Below are 16,263 nucleotides of genomic sequence, written 5' to 3'. Positions count from 1 at the left end.
ATGTTGCTGTTACAATTTATTTCTTTTGTTTTTAGAAATACTGTACGATGACTGTATCAGTCACCTGTGGTTTCGAATATCAAGGAAAACAACAGTAAAAGGTGGCGGGCAAATATAAGTAAAGCAATCTTTCTACGAATTTGTACATCATTTTAAAATCCTGATTCTTTTCCTTTTATATGAAAATTATTTTTGTAGAGTTTAAATCTGTCATATTTGTGAAGACATGAAAGCCAAAAAACATAAGCATATTTATTTCAGGCCTTGCTTTTCATTTTTTTTGGAAATATTTTCTGATTTAAGCATGTATACATGTTTTATACGTAGGTTTATTAGGCAGTAGTAACCAATGCCAGTGTCAACATACAGCCGTAGAATGAGGCCAGTTTGTACAACTACATAGTCTTATCTGACACTGTACCATTTGTTGTTTAATGCACTAGTAATTTGTTGATTAAACCCCATAAAATTGCAATGGACAGATCCAAAGCCTATGCAAGGTTAAGTCCATTTTACAAATTTAGTTATGTAAGGGTTAACCGTAAGCCTCCTGACTTTGTGCAATGGATTGGCTGTGGGTTGATTTTGGAATAGTCTATTTAAAGCCTTTGGGATTTCAATATCAAATACAAAAAAAGAACTTAGCTACCAACAATATAGGGCCTTAAAGTCTTACAGGTTGGCAGGCTGGCCTGGCTATACTACTGGTGGCTAAAAGCTGTTTCACTTCAGGTTCAAGCACTTTGCCAATTAATAAATAGCTGTTAAAAGTGTACGTGTATATGACATCTTTCTGCATGTTAACTGATGTTGAAAGTTTACTATACTAATAATATGTATATTTATATACTACATGTATATAAGTTATTATATAATAAAACAGAAATATACATGAATATATTTCATATATACTACAAGAAATGATGATTGATGTAAGTAGATTAGGATTTTTATTGCTATGCTCTGCTTAACAGAACCTCTTTGCTGTCTTCTGTTTGACTTTGTTATTTATGAAAAGAAAATTTTAAATTAAAGTATTTAAAAAAAAAAGATAGGTTTGTTGTTTTTTCTCTTTGTTTCAGCCTCCTTTGTATACACATGTAGATTATTGATGAGTGGTATTTGATGGAGAATCCAGAAATACTAAGAGGAAATTGAATTGTGTTCAGATTTAAAACTAAAATTTATTGAAAGAGATGAAAAAAAGAAGATATTAAACGAGCCTCTGGCAAGCATGATATTGTTTTATTGAACAAGTTCAAAAAATTTATTTTAATGAAGCTACACAAATATAACATTCTTTTTATCTCTTATCCAAAAAAAGATTGGTTTATCGGCCTGTGTGATTAATTACAAAGCATTTTGAAGGATAAACCATGCATTATTTATTATACTAAATTAATGCAAGGAAAATTAATATCTATTTCCATTCTTACAGTCATGCTATTGATAAAAATATGTTGAGCTTCATTTAGAGTGGAAGTCATTTTCTTGATATAATTTGGTGTAATGACATAATTTCTGATGTCACATGACATGTAAGCATATGCATATCCCTTGTAAAAATGCACTTGATTGCCCTATCTGTTTGATTATAAAACTCACCTCCTGAAACAATCATTAATTAAGTATATGTTAGAAGATATTAAGGCTAGAACTAGATTGGATATGTCCTTGGTATGCTATTCCAGTATGGTAAGTTCTAGAAAAGAAAAGTTCAGGTGGGTAATAGGTAAGTATATAAGGTGTTTTGACGCTGCTGAAGTAGTCATGCATAAGTCACATTTGTTGCTGATAGTAAAATGCTCACAATTATTTAATTAAAGTTGGTAATCTATTTTCTTTAGATTACCTTTATTCCTTTTTTTTCTATTGAGATAATGTATTAGGTGTGACTGGTTTGAAAAGGATTTAGATGTGATCAGCCTAAATAAATTTTAGCAGTATACTACCTAAATTACAACAAGTCTCACAATAATTTAAAATTACAGGTCGCCGCAAGGAAGAAAATAAAAACAAAATATTACGAAACCCAGTTTTTAACTGTTGTAGAGATGAAAATTACTTTATAGGTATTTCTTTTTTGTTAAGAAATCAAAGTTTTTCATATTTTTTAAAACTTTCTGTGTCTTAAATGTTGATTGTAATGTAAACATGAACTCTGATAAAGTGTAGGTTTATTCGGATGTGACTACTTGTGAATATGAGTCATAATTTGTAAAAAAAAATCTAGTTCAAAGTGATATTAAGGGGCCTAAATAGGATATTATTTTATAAGTCAGTACTGTTTGATGAAAAATTCTAGGAGTTTAATATGAAAAAGGCAAAGCCTCAAAGCGAGCTCGATGTACTTTTTATAGTATGAAATAATCGCTCATTTTTATTTCAAATGCAGTAACGAGTGCGTGTGACGTCACACGTACTGTGTTAAATATGGCTCCGCCCCTGTCGTGAAATGAATAACGAGTTTTAAAAACGTTGATAAAACTTTGTTTATTTTATTTCACTCTATAATTTTTCAAGCGAAATAAAGATTATTTAAAGTAAAATAAATGTAAAACTTAAAACGTTTGCGACATTAAGGAAGCGTACTTGATTTGTTTGTTTTGCACGTGCTGTTTGGCGCTGCATTGTGACGTCACGTAAACAATACTTTAAACGATTGTACAGGGTTAATGACTGAATAAAAGATATTGGTGTTCGGATTCATTTTCTTAGTTAGACCATTTTCTTTCATTCTAGATAGTTTTCACAACAAAATTCGACAAAAAAATTGTTTTAATTTATCAGATTTCAAACAAAATGGCGCCTTCGATTTTCATTTTTTATACACAGCTTCCGTTATTCTGGTTCCCTGTCCAATTATGGTTCCCATAGACGTGTGCGGGTGACCAGTCTACACATCCGTTTTCAGTCAGAATTCCTCAGTTTTTATCGTTATCTTTAAATTCGAAAGGTTGCGATGTGTCCAATTCGGTACTTTGGACGAAAGTTTTCAAAACCATCACTTAGCAGGTACTCGCGTTACCGTAAAGCTCGCTTTGCGAGCAGGCCCTTCGGGCCAGCTCGTCGAGCTCGCTATTAAAAGTTATAATGATTCGTCCCAGGTGGTAGACAGACGTTTCACTATTGAGACGGTTCACACCCAGACAGTTCACACCAAGACGTTTCACTCCCAAATGGGAGTGAAACGTCTTGAAGACGTTTCACTCCCTTTTTATACCAAAATTATTTTGATACTTATGATATACTAACATAGACCTAAAATATTGAATTGAATTGAACTAAAATAGACCTTAAATTTAATAAATTAAAAAGGAGGATTTCAATTTTTTTTCAATGGCTTAAAACTCAGTTCTTTAAGTTCTATCATTTCAGTTATCTTATTTTCTTCATTGTTTTGAAATAAGGTGTTTTTCTATTCTTTGAAAAAAATCCAAATGTGCAATTATCAGTGATTATCACATTATTTCATTTAAAGAAAAAATATTTTTGATTAAAATAACACTTTAATATAACTAAGTATTTGATCTTTTGTAAACATGGAATCAATAGGCAATTTTAATTTAAAGCATAACAATCTTGTGACAAGAATTAACATTGAGTAACATGTTTTTTGTTGTTAATTTTAAACATCCGATCAAAAATTGTTAAAATATTTTATGCTAGTACAGTAGAGTGCATTTGCGATATATTTCAAAAAATTTAATGGCCATTGAAATCAGAAACATCTTTAAATAAAATTTAAGCATTAGGACTTTTTCAATATTTGTCATGTATAATCATTTTTTGTGACTAAAATCAATTATTATATACTTATGGAGAAGTTTCTGTGTTTAAATTGGCTGTTGTCAAAAAATATTTTAATGGTCTAATAAACAACTGATTAGTAAACTGCTGTGTTTATACAACTGATTTAATAGTGTCTCAAACTGTTAGTTGATTGTCTCAGTGTTTATACAACTAATTAGCCAATGAGATAACACCACATTAATTACTTAAGTTTTTTTAATGGGTTTAATAAATTGATGAAGAAAATAATTTTAAAAAATAATTTATTTTATAGTTTTTATACACATGTTTTGCATTTCATTGTTTAAGACTTACAAAAAATAATCATTACATAGTCAATATATTTAATATATATCGATATTTTTTATTATTTGAGTGATACATGTATTTATTACTTTACTGGTAATGATTTCAATATATTTAAACTGATACTTATAATATAGATGTTTTTGTTGTTCTTTCTATGCATGTTATTCTATTTTTTATATTTACTATAAATAGAATTTGCTCATGTTGTTACACTGATAATAAAAGTGATATTTCACTATCATTTCAGAAATGTGTCTTTCATTTACACCTCTTATCACTCAACCCATAGTTAAATGATACCATTGAATTCAACAAAATGAAACATTAAATTGAATTTCCTTTTTACACTGTTTAATATTAATGAAATTAAAATTTGTTAACTTTCCTAGTAAACATCTCTAAAAATTGGGAGTGAAACGTCCATACAATTGACAAAATGGGAGTGAAACGTCTAGGTGTGAACCGTCTTGGGAGTGAAACGTCTCAATAGTGAAACGTCTTGGGAGTGAAACGTCTGACATTCGTCCCAGGTAATGCATAAATAGCTTAGTGCAATACCAATAAATGTTTGGGTAGCCTAATTAATTTGGCGTGAACGGTTTGACCAATTTTATGTACTTTTTTTTCATACTGTCAAACTATCCAAAATTATCTCAATGTCTCTTTGACAAGTCTTATAACTTGTTGGACAAACGTTTGAGCACTATTAAGTGGACACTTATTAAAATCTACTCCGCTGGTGTTAATAGGGTATACCACAACTATTTTTACACCTTATATAAACACTGTTGGATGTAATAAAATAGTGACCAGTTTCTGTTGCCAGAATGAAAAATTGTTTGGAATTTTTTTTTAAAAATATTGTATGGTGACCAAAGCAACTGGCAGCGTGAGCCCTAATTTTCTGTGATGCTGAAATTTTTTGTAGTCAAATAAATTTCAGTACTGACCTGTGAAACCTGCAAAGTTTTTGGTATAATTTAAGTTCTTAATCTGTAAATATATCAGTGAAAATTAAGGACACAACATCCTAGATGATCAATTAGTATATTTAGTAGGTCATTACACATTGACAAAAATCAAAAATGTGTGAGTGTCATATTAGTCAGTAGGCTCTTTGATGATTTAGTTAAGTAGCATAGACATACATCAAAGGTTGGGAGATTCTTTTGAAGAGCCAATTTGGTACCTGTCAGAGGTCATTTTATGCGTGAAATGAATAAGGCATTTTTCTAATTGATTATTGTAATATTTAGTTGTTACAACTTCAAAAAAGGAGATATTGCTTTTTAATAGTAAAATGAATAGAATTAAAAGAAAACATCATAGTTAAACATTATGTTTAACCATCTGAGTAAGTGATTATAAAGTTAATACTTATACCAAGTGTACAAAGTTATCACTGAACATCAATCAAATTTACTATTTGTAAGACTAGTAGATAAATAAAAATGGCATAAGTGTTATTTTTTATGCTATTTAAAACTCTTGGAATTTTCAATTGATACTTTTCAGTTTCTTTTTATTTTAATTTAAATCACTGTATTGATATTTAACTGTATTGTATAATTTAAACAGGAGATGAACTGATTAGTGTAACAAGTTATGGAATCTGCGCTTAGATTCAGGCCAAATGGCCCAGCATTCTTATCATCAGGAAGTGCTGGCATGGCAACTGAAAATATCACCAAAAATGGGAGTGACCCAATCGGCCACCTTGTTTCAAACCTCACCACCACTCCAGGTAGCATTACATTTGCCCCAGAACCTTCTGTCATAAAAGAACCTGTGTGTCAATGGATTCTGTATGAGGATATTGCTGAGACTAGGTAAATTATTAAAAATCTCAGGTTTTTTTTAATATGACCTATTCCCATGGAATCGGGAATTTCAGTGATGTTTTGTTAAAAATTGGGAAAAAATGCATTATTCAAATTTTGTAGTGTTTGAATGAATTCAAAGACTCAATGTCTAGGATGGCATCTTCAAACATTTAAGCACTATAAAAGTGAAGAAACCCTTATTTTCAAAGATTTTAGAAGTTGTTATTCAATTATTTAGTTTTTAACTTTCAGTTTGGAATTTTTTCCTATGGATTGGGAAAATGATATGCTATTTTGAATCGTGAATATGACCAAATATTGGCTGTAAAATAAGTCCAAAAATCATGAAATCTTCTTTCAAATTCTTTGAAAACTACTCAATGGTTACATGTATATATGACAATTGTATTAAAATTCTTCAAAATCTACTCTGTATTGAATGTTTTTAGTTAATATATAAAAGCTCAGTTAAAGTTCTTGGCAAACTATTAAGAATTGAGTAACAAATGCTAATTAAAATGAAACTTATTTCAAGTTCTTGGAAAACTAATGTTTAGACTTGCACATTGCATTGGTGAGCGAAGAACTTACATATAGAAAACACTCTTTACTGTATATGATTAACCAAAAATGACTGCCACAACTTAAAATGGATTGTCACATTAATTTTTAATGACATGACTCATGATTCATGAAAATTGTTAAAAACTTTTGCTTTAATTTAAAAATGAATTTTTCATTTGTAAGAAGCTAAAAAAGAAATTTAAGATATACCATTACAAGAACATTTTTGTAATTATGCTTTGGCAGACTAAAAAGTAATTGGTGATGTCTTGATCTTTATGTCTGTTACAGGGTCAGAATATGGGATCTTATTATTCTAATACCAAATGCATTGTTTATGATGTTTTTGCTGTGGAACTTAAAGTTGGCAATCAGCAAACTGAAGCAGACCAGCAGTCCTATTTTCATGGCTTTCTATATCCTGGTAATATTTTAAAACTTTGACTGTATTTGTTATTTGGACCAGTCCATTATCAATATTAGATATACTGTGTCATAATATTTGAAAGTTGGCCTGCCACCAGTACAGTGCCTGGTCAGATTTTAAGGATGTGGAGACTGGCCTGGCTCTATAGACTAGATATTTGATAACAACTTTGCAGGTTCAGTTCAAACATTTTACAGGCTGTTTCAGTATTTAGCTGTTTTCTTTAGCTACTGATATTGCATTTATGGTAATAAGGAATTTATACAGCTTTGATTTCTAAATTTTGTATGATTGTTTAGACTGACATTGATCACATTAACTTTCAGGTTTGCAGGGTTTTCTCTTTTAGCTGGTATTACCATTTTTGTTTTAGAAAATTGCTTAGTTTGCAATATTTACTGAATCGTTCTTACTAAAGAATTATATGAACTTGATACATATATTAAAGCAATTGTATTACAGGTATGTATGGTGTCAGTAATAAGTGTGTTGAGGTGTATTGTGGGAATGACGGTCAATGCGTCTGTGTTAGCAGGGGACATAACTGATAAGGTATGATATTTTTTTTTATAACTTTGCTATGCTTTCACTTAAGATGTTGCTTTGCAATGCTTTCACTATCATTGAACTTTAACAAAAAATCAAAAACATTCTGTCAAGTATTACTTGTAAACATATAGTTGAAAGACATAAAATTATTCATACTACAGGGATAAAATATAACAGTAATGATTTACTCAACTTGTGAGTTCACTTTTGAAAGATGATTAGACACAATTTTTAGACAGCATAAATGACAAGATGTATATGTAAAGTGTGTGTTGGAAAAGAAGCTTTTACACTGAAAAGCACCTGAAATTAATGCATAATATTTGTGTTCAAAATGTTAGTAAAGGTTGAAAAAAAAATGTTATTTTGATGAACAATTGAAAACTTCATTGCCTCTGAATAGATCAAAGAGTTAGGAAATTTCAGGTCACAAAATTAGTCAAATGATGAAAATTAACTGATAAACATAAATGGTTTTTGGAAATATCTGCTATATAAAATTTTACTGTAGTTTAATGATGTAATATGTGAACAAAGGTTTACCTATGCAGTAAATAATAGGAACACATGACCCATTTCCTTGAAGGCAAATCGCTTTGTGATGTTTCTTGGGAACGATTTCTTGGATTCGGAAAAAAAACAACATATATGTTACAGATCTGACCAATTAGATAGGTAGAAAATAGCATGGAACTCATCATGATTCTCTGCATTTCGCTTTAAAATTTACTTTGGTTCACATTGAATATTTTGTCAATAAAAGAATATGTTACAATGTCGCATAATGGTCATTGGTTTTTAGAAAATTGGTTTTAACTTGATTGTTACACCAGTTTGTACTTATTATTGCTTATTTGTATAACATGAACCTATGCAATAATTGGGCATATCAAAATGCATGTATTTGTATTGTAAGAAAGTCAAGAAATCCCTAAACTTGATAAATTTACAAAATGTATTTTTGTTTTTCAAGGTACTATGGTTGGTGTTGAGATTTTTCCTGCTAGCAACAGAATTGTCTGTGGTTGTTTTTGGACTGGCATTTGGTAAGAACATATAATAGCATGTATATATATATATATTTTGTATTTACTCATTTAATGAAAATACTGTTTTCCAAATTTAGGTATAAGCATATAGACACACTCTTAAATCTATTCCTGGAAGCAACCGGTACTGAGCAATTAGGGTAAAGATTATTGCTCAAGGAAACAACAGTTAGCCTCTAACAGGATTTGAACCCATATGCTAGCTTTCCATAAATTATGTATTAATGACTCAGTCATGCTGCCTATTTTGGTGACATAGGCAAGTCTTCACTCCCATTCATATGCATTTGGTTAATTTAACAATGGCTAAATTAAATTCAAACTTAAGCAAAGAATTTGTGGCTACTATTGTTTTTAACTTGTTTATGAGATTGACAATTTAGAACTGTGAATGTAAGATGATTCCACTGTGATAGCTAACATTTATAGGCAAGTTAATTTATTATTCAAAATGTATGTATGGCAGTGTACAAACAATTCTTTGCATCATGTTGTAATAGGGATTTCTATTCTTGAAAGAAGCCAGTTTATTTCTTAAAGTTGGCTTGTGTATGAATATCAACCAGGAAAAATGTACAAGAATATTAACAAAAGCATCTGTGTGGTCCATATCATGTTGTAGGGGATTTGACATGTTACAAATGTACCGTATTACAAGGTCATGATGAAAACCCCTGTTTATTACTTTGAAAGTCTCATTTGATACTGATATTTTTTTTTCATTGAAGGTCATTTGGACAGTAGAACGAGTATAAGACGAGTCTTGCTGGTCACAACAATATCTGCATTTGTTTATTCCTGTATACAGGTATGTTAAAAATTTGTAAACCTTACGTTGCTCAAACTGAAAGTGATTAGCTTGTGCCATCAGTATAGAGCCAGGCTAGCCTCCATATCTGTGTAGTCAAATCAGACTCTTTATTGCTAGCTGACCAACAGTAAATAGAGGATATTAAATAAGTGTAGATTCAATGCTGAAATAATTGAACAAGTTTAATAAAATTACATTATGCTAGCCTGTGGCGGGCATAATATGACTTTATTCAACAAGTTAAATAAAATATGTTACAAACCTATACGAATATAATATTCTATGTATCATATATCTGAAATAAGAACTTTTTTCGGTAAAAAAGAATCACTTCTTCATTAAATTTAGCACATCTTTAAGCTTTGTTTTTGTAACGAAACTGTTGTCACATTTAAATATATGTGCACAGCTGTGCATAATCCTTTTACTGAGTTGCAAAAGTGGCATGGGTATGTGATAAATTTTTATCTTGATATCCGTGACAATTTTTTGTCTCTTTGGTTGAAAAATAATTTTAAATAATGACTCAGGTCTGATATTATAACTGCTAGCTTCCTCTATTTGTATAAATTCAAATTCTTTATTGTTGTTTTCTAAGGGAACATTGGAGTTCATGTATCCCGATCCTAAATTTCACGTGGAGAAAGGTGCTGTTACAAAAAATTACGATATATTTGCACATGGTGGCATGATATTTTGGATTACAAGTTCAGCCTTCTTCTTTGTCGTAAGTACTTTCTCTTAAATTTACCTAATTTACCTATTTTAACCCTTTAAGTGCTGGACCCGAAAGCATTAAGTCTTTGCCACCAGTATAGAGCCAGGCCAGCCTGCACATCTGTGCAGTCTGACCAGGCTCTATACTGTTGGCTGACAAATTTTAAATATTCAAATTGATATCCCTAAAATTGATAATGGACAGTCCCAAAAATGGAAGTGGGACAAGTCCGTTTAAGATATTCAGCATGTTCAGGGTTAACCCCTATCACACTAATTATCTTAAATAGACTTGCCTGTTTGTCAATCTGAAGGAAACATTTTTCGGGAAAATTCAAAATATATATATTGACTGAATAGCAAACAATGCAGATCCACTCATCTTGGCTATACATCTGGCATGGGTAGAGTCTGTTGCTGTCAGCACCTTTAAAGCCTTTTTTACTTGCTTTATTTACAAGAAACTCTGCTTAAAGGCACAGTATGCCTCAGAAAGGAGGAAATTTTTTATTCTTTAAAAATGGTCATCATTAGTTTTATAACACTTAAATAAAGGTTTTAGAGCATGTTATATGCATTTTACCTGAAGAAAATAGCTTTGAAAGTGAAATTATTTGTCATAAAGGTAGAACAATGTAAACAAAGTAGTGTTTTGACTTCTTTACAATATAATAAGTTACTAAAATAGTATGAATTGCCAGAAAGCTACAGAGCAAATGATGGTTCAGTAATTGGCCAATGTGTACATTTATGGGAATTATAACTGTATAACTGGACACCAAGAATAAAAAGCTTTTGAGAAATGAAATTATAGTTTTTCTGAGGCATAATGGGCCTTTAACAAAATAAGTCATTAAAAGTGATTTTGCAAATTGCAAACTGTAGACTCAACTAGTGTTAACATTTCTTAGCATCTTTCTTTTTCAGATATATACAGGAATTTTTATCTTACCCCGGACAAACTTAAAAGCCAAATTAAACTTGCCATGTAAGTAAATATGTGTTATTGAGTCCAAATGATTTTGTCATATTTTATAGTGTCAGTGACATTAATCTTAGTGTAAATAATTATAATTCTCCATTTCATTATATTCATATTGTATATTCACATATTCAATTATATATAAAATAACTCAAAAGAAAAGAAAACTACAAGAAACCTGTAAAAGCTTTGCCAGAAAATGTTAAAGCATTATTACACTATACATAGAGTTTAATTAATGAAAATTGGAAGTACAATCTACATGATTTCTGAGAGAGCAGCATTTGTAAGAAAAATATTTTTTATTTCTTTATGTTGAATTACTATAAAAATTGTGTATTCAATAAATCATGTACTTAAAAATGAAAGCATAAATGAGGCGCGTCATGACAAAACCAACATAATGCGTTTGCGACAAGCATGGATCCAGACCAGCCTGCGCATCCACACAGTCTGATCAGGATCCATGCTGTTCGCTATCAGTTTCTCTACTTGTAATAGGGTTTGTAAGCGAACAGCATGGAACCTGATCAGACTGTGTGGATGTGCAGGCTGGTCTGGATCCATGCTGGTCGCAAACCATTATGTTGGTTTTGTTGTGACGAAGCCCAAATAATTGTGTGAAAGCAATTTGATTAAATTTATATAGTTCATATTTTGATGTTTGATATCTAAATTCTTATATGAGATATATACAAATACCTTTGACCTGGATACTTGTATGATTTTCTCAAGTGTTGATTAATTTATAAATTGGTTTTATTGATTGATTGTATATCTGCATTAATTCTACTTTCGACAAAGTTGATTTATAAAGTGATTGATATAAAGTCTTTATTAGTCTTAATTGCATATGTTTTCAGCAAAGAAGTCATTTTACTACTATGCATTGTTTCTGGCAGTTTTGAACTGTGCACAATCAGTAGGGAGCGCCCTGTTATACACAGGTGTTCTTCATGGAATGTGGTACGTTGTTTCTTTCTATACTTCTTGTTAATTCCGTTTTTTGTTACCAAAATACATTGTGCTGGTAACTAGGTATCTAAAATAATGTTTGGTGGGACTCTGACAAATAGCTTTTATCTGCAATGTAACTAGAATGTTAAGTATTTAGGAAATAGATACCAATGCCAAGTGCATTGTTGTAGTTGTTGTAGAATAATGAACTGTTCAAGTGAAAATGCGTAGGAATATAATCACAAAGGTTGAAAAACTGTGCATTAATGCATGAAATATTAATATCTATTTCCATTCTAACATAACTTATAAAATGGAGAATTGATAAAAATATGTTGAAGTACATTGAGCGTAGAAGTAACTTTTCTGACATCATTTGGTTTATTGATGTCATATCTGATGTCATGTGACATGTAAGATTCCTTTTTTATGCTGTGCATATAATTATTATGTAATAATGCACTCCTCTGCCCTATTTGTTTGATAGGCGAATATTGTGAAGCATGTTAGAGTTATATGTACTTAATTGCAAGGAATATTGTGTTATGATTTTTTATAATTTACTAACTGAATTGTAGTGTCATTGACTCATAAAGTACAGTGTATATATTGTTCTTTTTTATTTCAGTGTTGTTGATACTACAACCTATATTTATTTTACCTGTTTCCATCCACTGGTTTACGGAACCTTTCTGAGAGATTTTTTCAAGTAAGTTTTCAAGTAAATTAAGTTTTTACAAATTTAAATGAATGTTCTCCTGAATACAATTTGATACTAAAATGTTTAACTGGAGATTATTGTTTATTATCATTGATAAAGTAAACACAGCTATAAGAATATTCAGTGTTAAATTAGAAACAGGCCTTGTGTTCACTAAGATTAAGGGAACATGATCAGGAGCAATATGCATGTTTATGTTCCAAATTTCTTCATTGTTTATTATCATCAATTGAATATTTGAGCAGCGCCATGACAAAACCAACATAATGGGTTTGCGACCAGCATGGATCCAGACCAGCCTGCGCATCCGAGCAGTCTGATCAGGATCCATGCTGTTCGCTATCAGTTTCTTTACTTGTTATAGGGTCTGTAAGCGAACAGCATGGATCCTGATCAGACTTCGCGGATGCGCAGGCTGGTCTGGATCCATGCTGATTGCAAACCCATTATGTTGGTTTTGTCGTGACGCGGCTCATTTTATATATACTTTAAAGTGGACTCGAAATGGTTTAATTGTATTGATAATTTTTATCCAAATTGTAATAAATGTTCAAGAAATGCTGTAAAATGTTGAATTAACATTTAGCTTGATCCTGAAAATGTTCCTTAATTTGGTCATCTAATTATATTTCTTAGTTAAGTTAGTATTATTATTCCTTATTTTGATCCTGAATTAAGTTTGGTTCTTTGCACATATTTTTTTTCTTCAATTTTCAAAACAACCTGTGGCCTCCTGAATGGGAAAATATAGCATACATGCCATAATTTTTGATAGTCGATAATTGGGGGGCTGTATATTGTAAACTTGTAAGTGTCAACGTTCCTGTGTATTATGTGTACCAGGTCAGAATATGTTTTACAATGGAGAGGTGAAATGTGCGAGATTTGATTTAAGAAAATTTTGCAAAATATCATAATTTATTTTTCCGGGATCAAATCGATGCCTGGGACATCTCCAGGACAGACATCTGATTTCCGGTACAATCCCGGGCATCTGGAATGTTATGGCATGTATGAAATATAGCGTGATAAATCAGAAAACCTGAAATCAAATTCCAACAATTGACACATATTGTATAAAATTTTCAATTTAACATGCATGGTACATAGTAGAGGCTATCTTTAGGGACAGCTTTCTTTCAGTCAATTTAATTCATCAACAAACTGACATAAGTCAGCTGCTGTTTAGTCATGCTTCTGGTGAAGAATGTGCACAAGGCATTTCAGGGGAAACTATAGCATTATTAGGGGAAAATATACTTGTTTTAGGCTAGGAGAAACAGTCTCTATTTAGCTGTAAAATATACGGGGAAAACAGTTGCAAATCAGCATTTTTTTTTACATTTTGTTTATGTACCATATAATTTAAGCCTAATATGATCAACATAAATAAAATTAGTATACTTAAATCCTGATCCTGATATATATATTTTTTTTTGTGAACACAAGGCCTGGTGTACAGGGTTGCGTTTCATGGAAAGTCCAAAGTCCTAAAATATGTCTTAAGACCAAAACTGAGCCGCCAATTTTCGTTGCAAAGAAAATGTCCTAACTTATAACTCTTATGTTAAAGCTGCATGCCTACAGATGAGCAAAATTATTTCAATAAAATCAAACCTGAGAAAAATGTACTAAGATTTTAGGAAAGGTATAAAGATTCAAAATTCTAGTAAAAATTTACATGTTATGTGAGATTAATTACCAGATTTTTCAGTATGCATAACTATATTCCTACTGCGTTACTAACACAGTAAGGGCTATTTTTGCATATTTTGACCTCTTTATAGTAATTAACATAGGTTGTAAGTGTCATTGATAATGTGTAAATTGCATTCTTTTGGTAACTTTACTGTTAAATACATTTTCAAATTTTCATGAAAATTGGCATAAATCTTGAGGTGCTGCTTTAAGACTCTTCAATTTCTGAATAGCGATGCTGATGGGCATTTACACATTGTAGATTGGAGCACATGCCATTGTATTTTGTAACATTTCTTTTAAAATGAATGAAATAAACATTTACTAAAGATGAAAATATTCATTGAAAATTTGAAATGGTTAGTCCTATCATTTGTCATAAGTCCTAGGACTTAGGATACACTTAGGACTTTCTATGAAACACAGCCCAGATTGACCAGTTAATACTGTAGGTATATTGTAACTTCTTAGTTTTAATACTTTCATAACACACATAAACAATGGACTATTTTAAATTCTATAAAGGATGAGTCCATTGTACAAATTTAGTAGGGTAAGGGTATATTATCTCATATTGATATAAAACTTGTGTAAAAGCCTTTATATTTGTAATATTAAATACATTTGTTTGAATATTATTCAAATTTCCTTTTAAATTATTATGGGCCTGACAAAAATATTTACAAATGTTACTGCAGGGTGACGTCACAGAGTATACCGTTTTCGTACAAGTATCAAATAGATGAAGGTCAGGAAGAGGACACCGTTAGTTTGCCATATCAGGCCGTGGAAGATAAATCTACGCGCGATAATATAAGTGACAGCGGTAGTTTTGACAGTACACATTTTGACAGACATGGTGTGAGTTATGCAACCTCGGGTAGTGTCAATGCCGATGTTTATGTCCATACGGGATCTTACCAAAATATGTGAAAGTATTGTGAAAATTTTAGTCAGATTTTTATTCTTAAAATCATATATTATCATTTGATGTATCAAGTGTTCAATTTATCATCTTGTTGATTTATTTTATCTCTTTGCTATGATATCATCATTATTAACGGTAACCAGCTATAACCAAAAGTGATTATCCTTTGCCACCAGTATAGAGCCAGGCATGCCTGCACATCCATGTAGTCAGGCCAAGCTCTATATTGTTGGCAGCACAATATTTTGTATATTGATATTTGAAATCCCTAAATCTTTGAATGAACTTGTCTAAATTAAAACCTGGGTAAATCCATTACACACGTTCAGCAGGTTAAAGGGATAAAATCATGATTGTAATTCTTTGTATGCTAGTGCCAACACTGACTTTCCAATGCCCATGTCTGTGCTGTTTGACCAGACCCTTTACTGTTGTCTTCATAGTTTTAGCTTTGTTGTTGTTAAAATACTCTTGAAGTGATAATGGACTGTTCCATTATATATTTACATCATTGTATAAGTTAAGTTTTAGAAGAAATCCATTGATTTTAATAAATAGGGTTCTGCATATTCCCTAGGTTTTGTAAGCTTGCTTTGCATTCTCATGACATGTTTTTATTTGAAATGTTTAAGTTTTAATGCTTATTTATAGTTGATTAACTGTGTATTGATTGGCTGTGATTTGTGTTTATATTCACTGTGTATATTGTTTTAAAATCAGTAAGAACTGTGTATGTGTATGTTGTATTGTGTAACTATGCTATACTGTGAATAAATTGTGTGTTTTTTCTTGCTGATTGAGATACATTTTGCACTATTTGTGTAACCATATTGTACTGTGTTTCTATCCAATTAGGATTGTTTATGAAACAACTATTTTTTTAAGTGTCAATCTGTTGTGTTCTAGGTGCATAGATTTGGTGTATTAATCTATCAT

The 16,263-nt window shown here is 30.9% G+C and overlaps 1 protein-coding gene across 1 annotated transcript; it reads left to right on the top strand.

Moving 5' to 3' along the window:
* The first annotated feature begins 1,948 nt into the window (after positions 1-1,948).
* Positions 1,949-16,123, top strand: LOC132752183 (transmembrane protein adipocyte-associated 1-like). Its single transcript, XM_060742477.1, has 11 exons — positions 1,949-2,072; positions 5,680-5,930; positions 6,780-6,912; positions 7,378-7,467; positions 8,438-8,510; positions 9,242-9,321; positions 9,923-10,051; positions 10,969-11,029; positions 11,887-11,989; positions 12,609-12,689; positions 15,098-16,123. Exons 2-11 carry the CDS (start codon positions 5,707-5,709, stop codon positions 15,330-15,332), a joined length of 1,209 nt encoding a protein of 402 aa, XP_060598460.1. The 5' UTR covers positions 1,949-2,072; positions 5,680-5,706; the 3' UTR covers positions 15,333-16,123.
* The last annotated feature ends 140 nt before the right edge of the window (positions 16,124-16,263 follow it).

The sequence above is a fragment of the Ruditapes philippinarum genome, unplaced genomic scaffold, assembly GCF_026571515.1.
Source record: "Ruditapes philippinarum isolate M1 unplaced genomic scaffold, ASM2657151v2 ctg375_1_1_1_1, whole genome shotgun sequence".
Classification (NCBI taxonomy): domain Eukaryota; kingdom Metazoa; phylum Mollusca; class Bivalvia; order Venerida; family Veneridae; genus Ruditapes; species Ruditapes philippinarum.
The sequence above is the reverse complement of the archived record's forward strand: the minus strand, read 5'-3'. Positions and strand labels throughout refer to the sequence as shown.

Bases quoted from the DNA above. Each gene is read 5' to 3' on its own strand.
- LOC132752183 (XM_060742477.1), top strand. From the start codon at position 5,707: ATGGAATCTGCGCTTAGATTCAGGCCAAATGGCCCAGCATTCTTATCA. The intron at 7,468-8,437 runs GTATGATATTTT...TTGTTTTTCAAG, and splicing joins CAGGGGACATAACTGATAAG to GTACTATGGTTGGTGTTGAG. The intron at 11,990-12,608 runs GTACGTTGTTTC...TTTTTATTTCAG, and splicing joins GGTGTTCTTCATGGAATGTG to TGTTGTTGATACTACAACCT.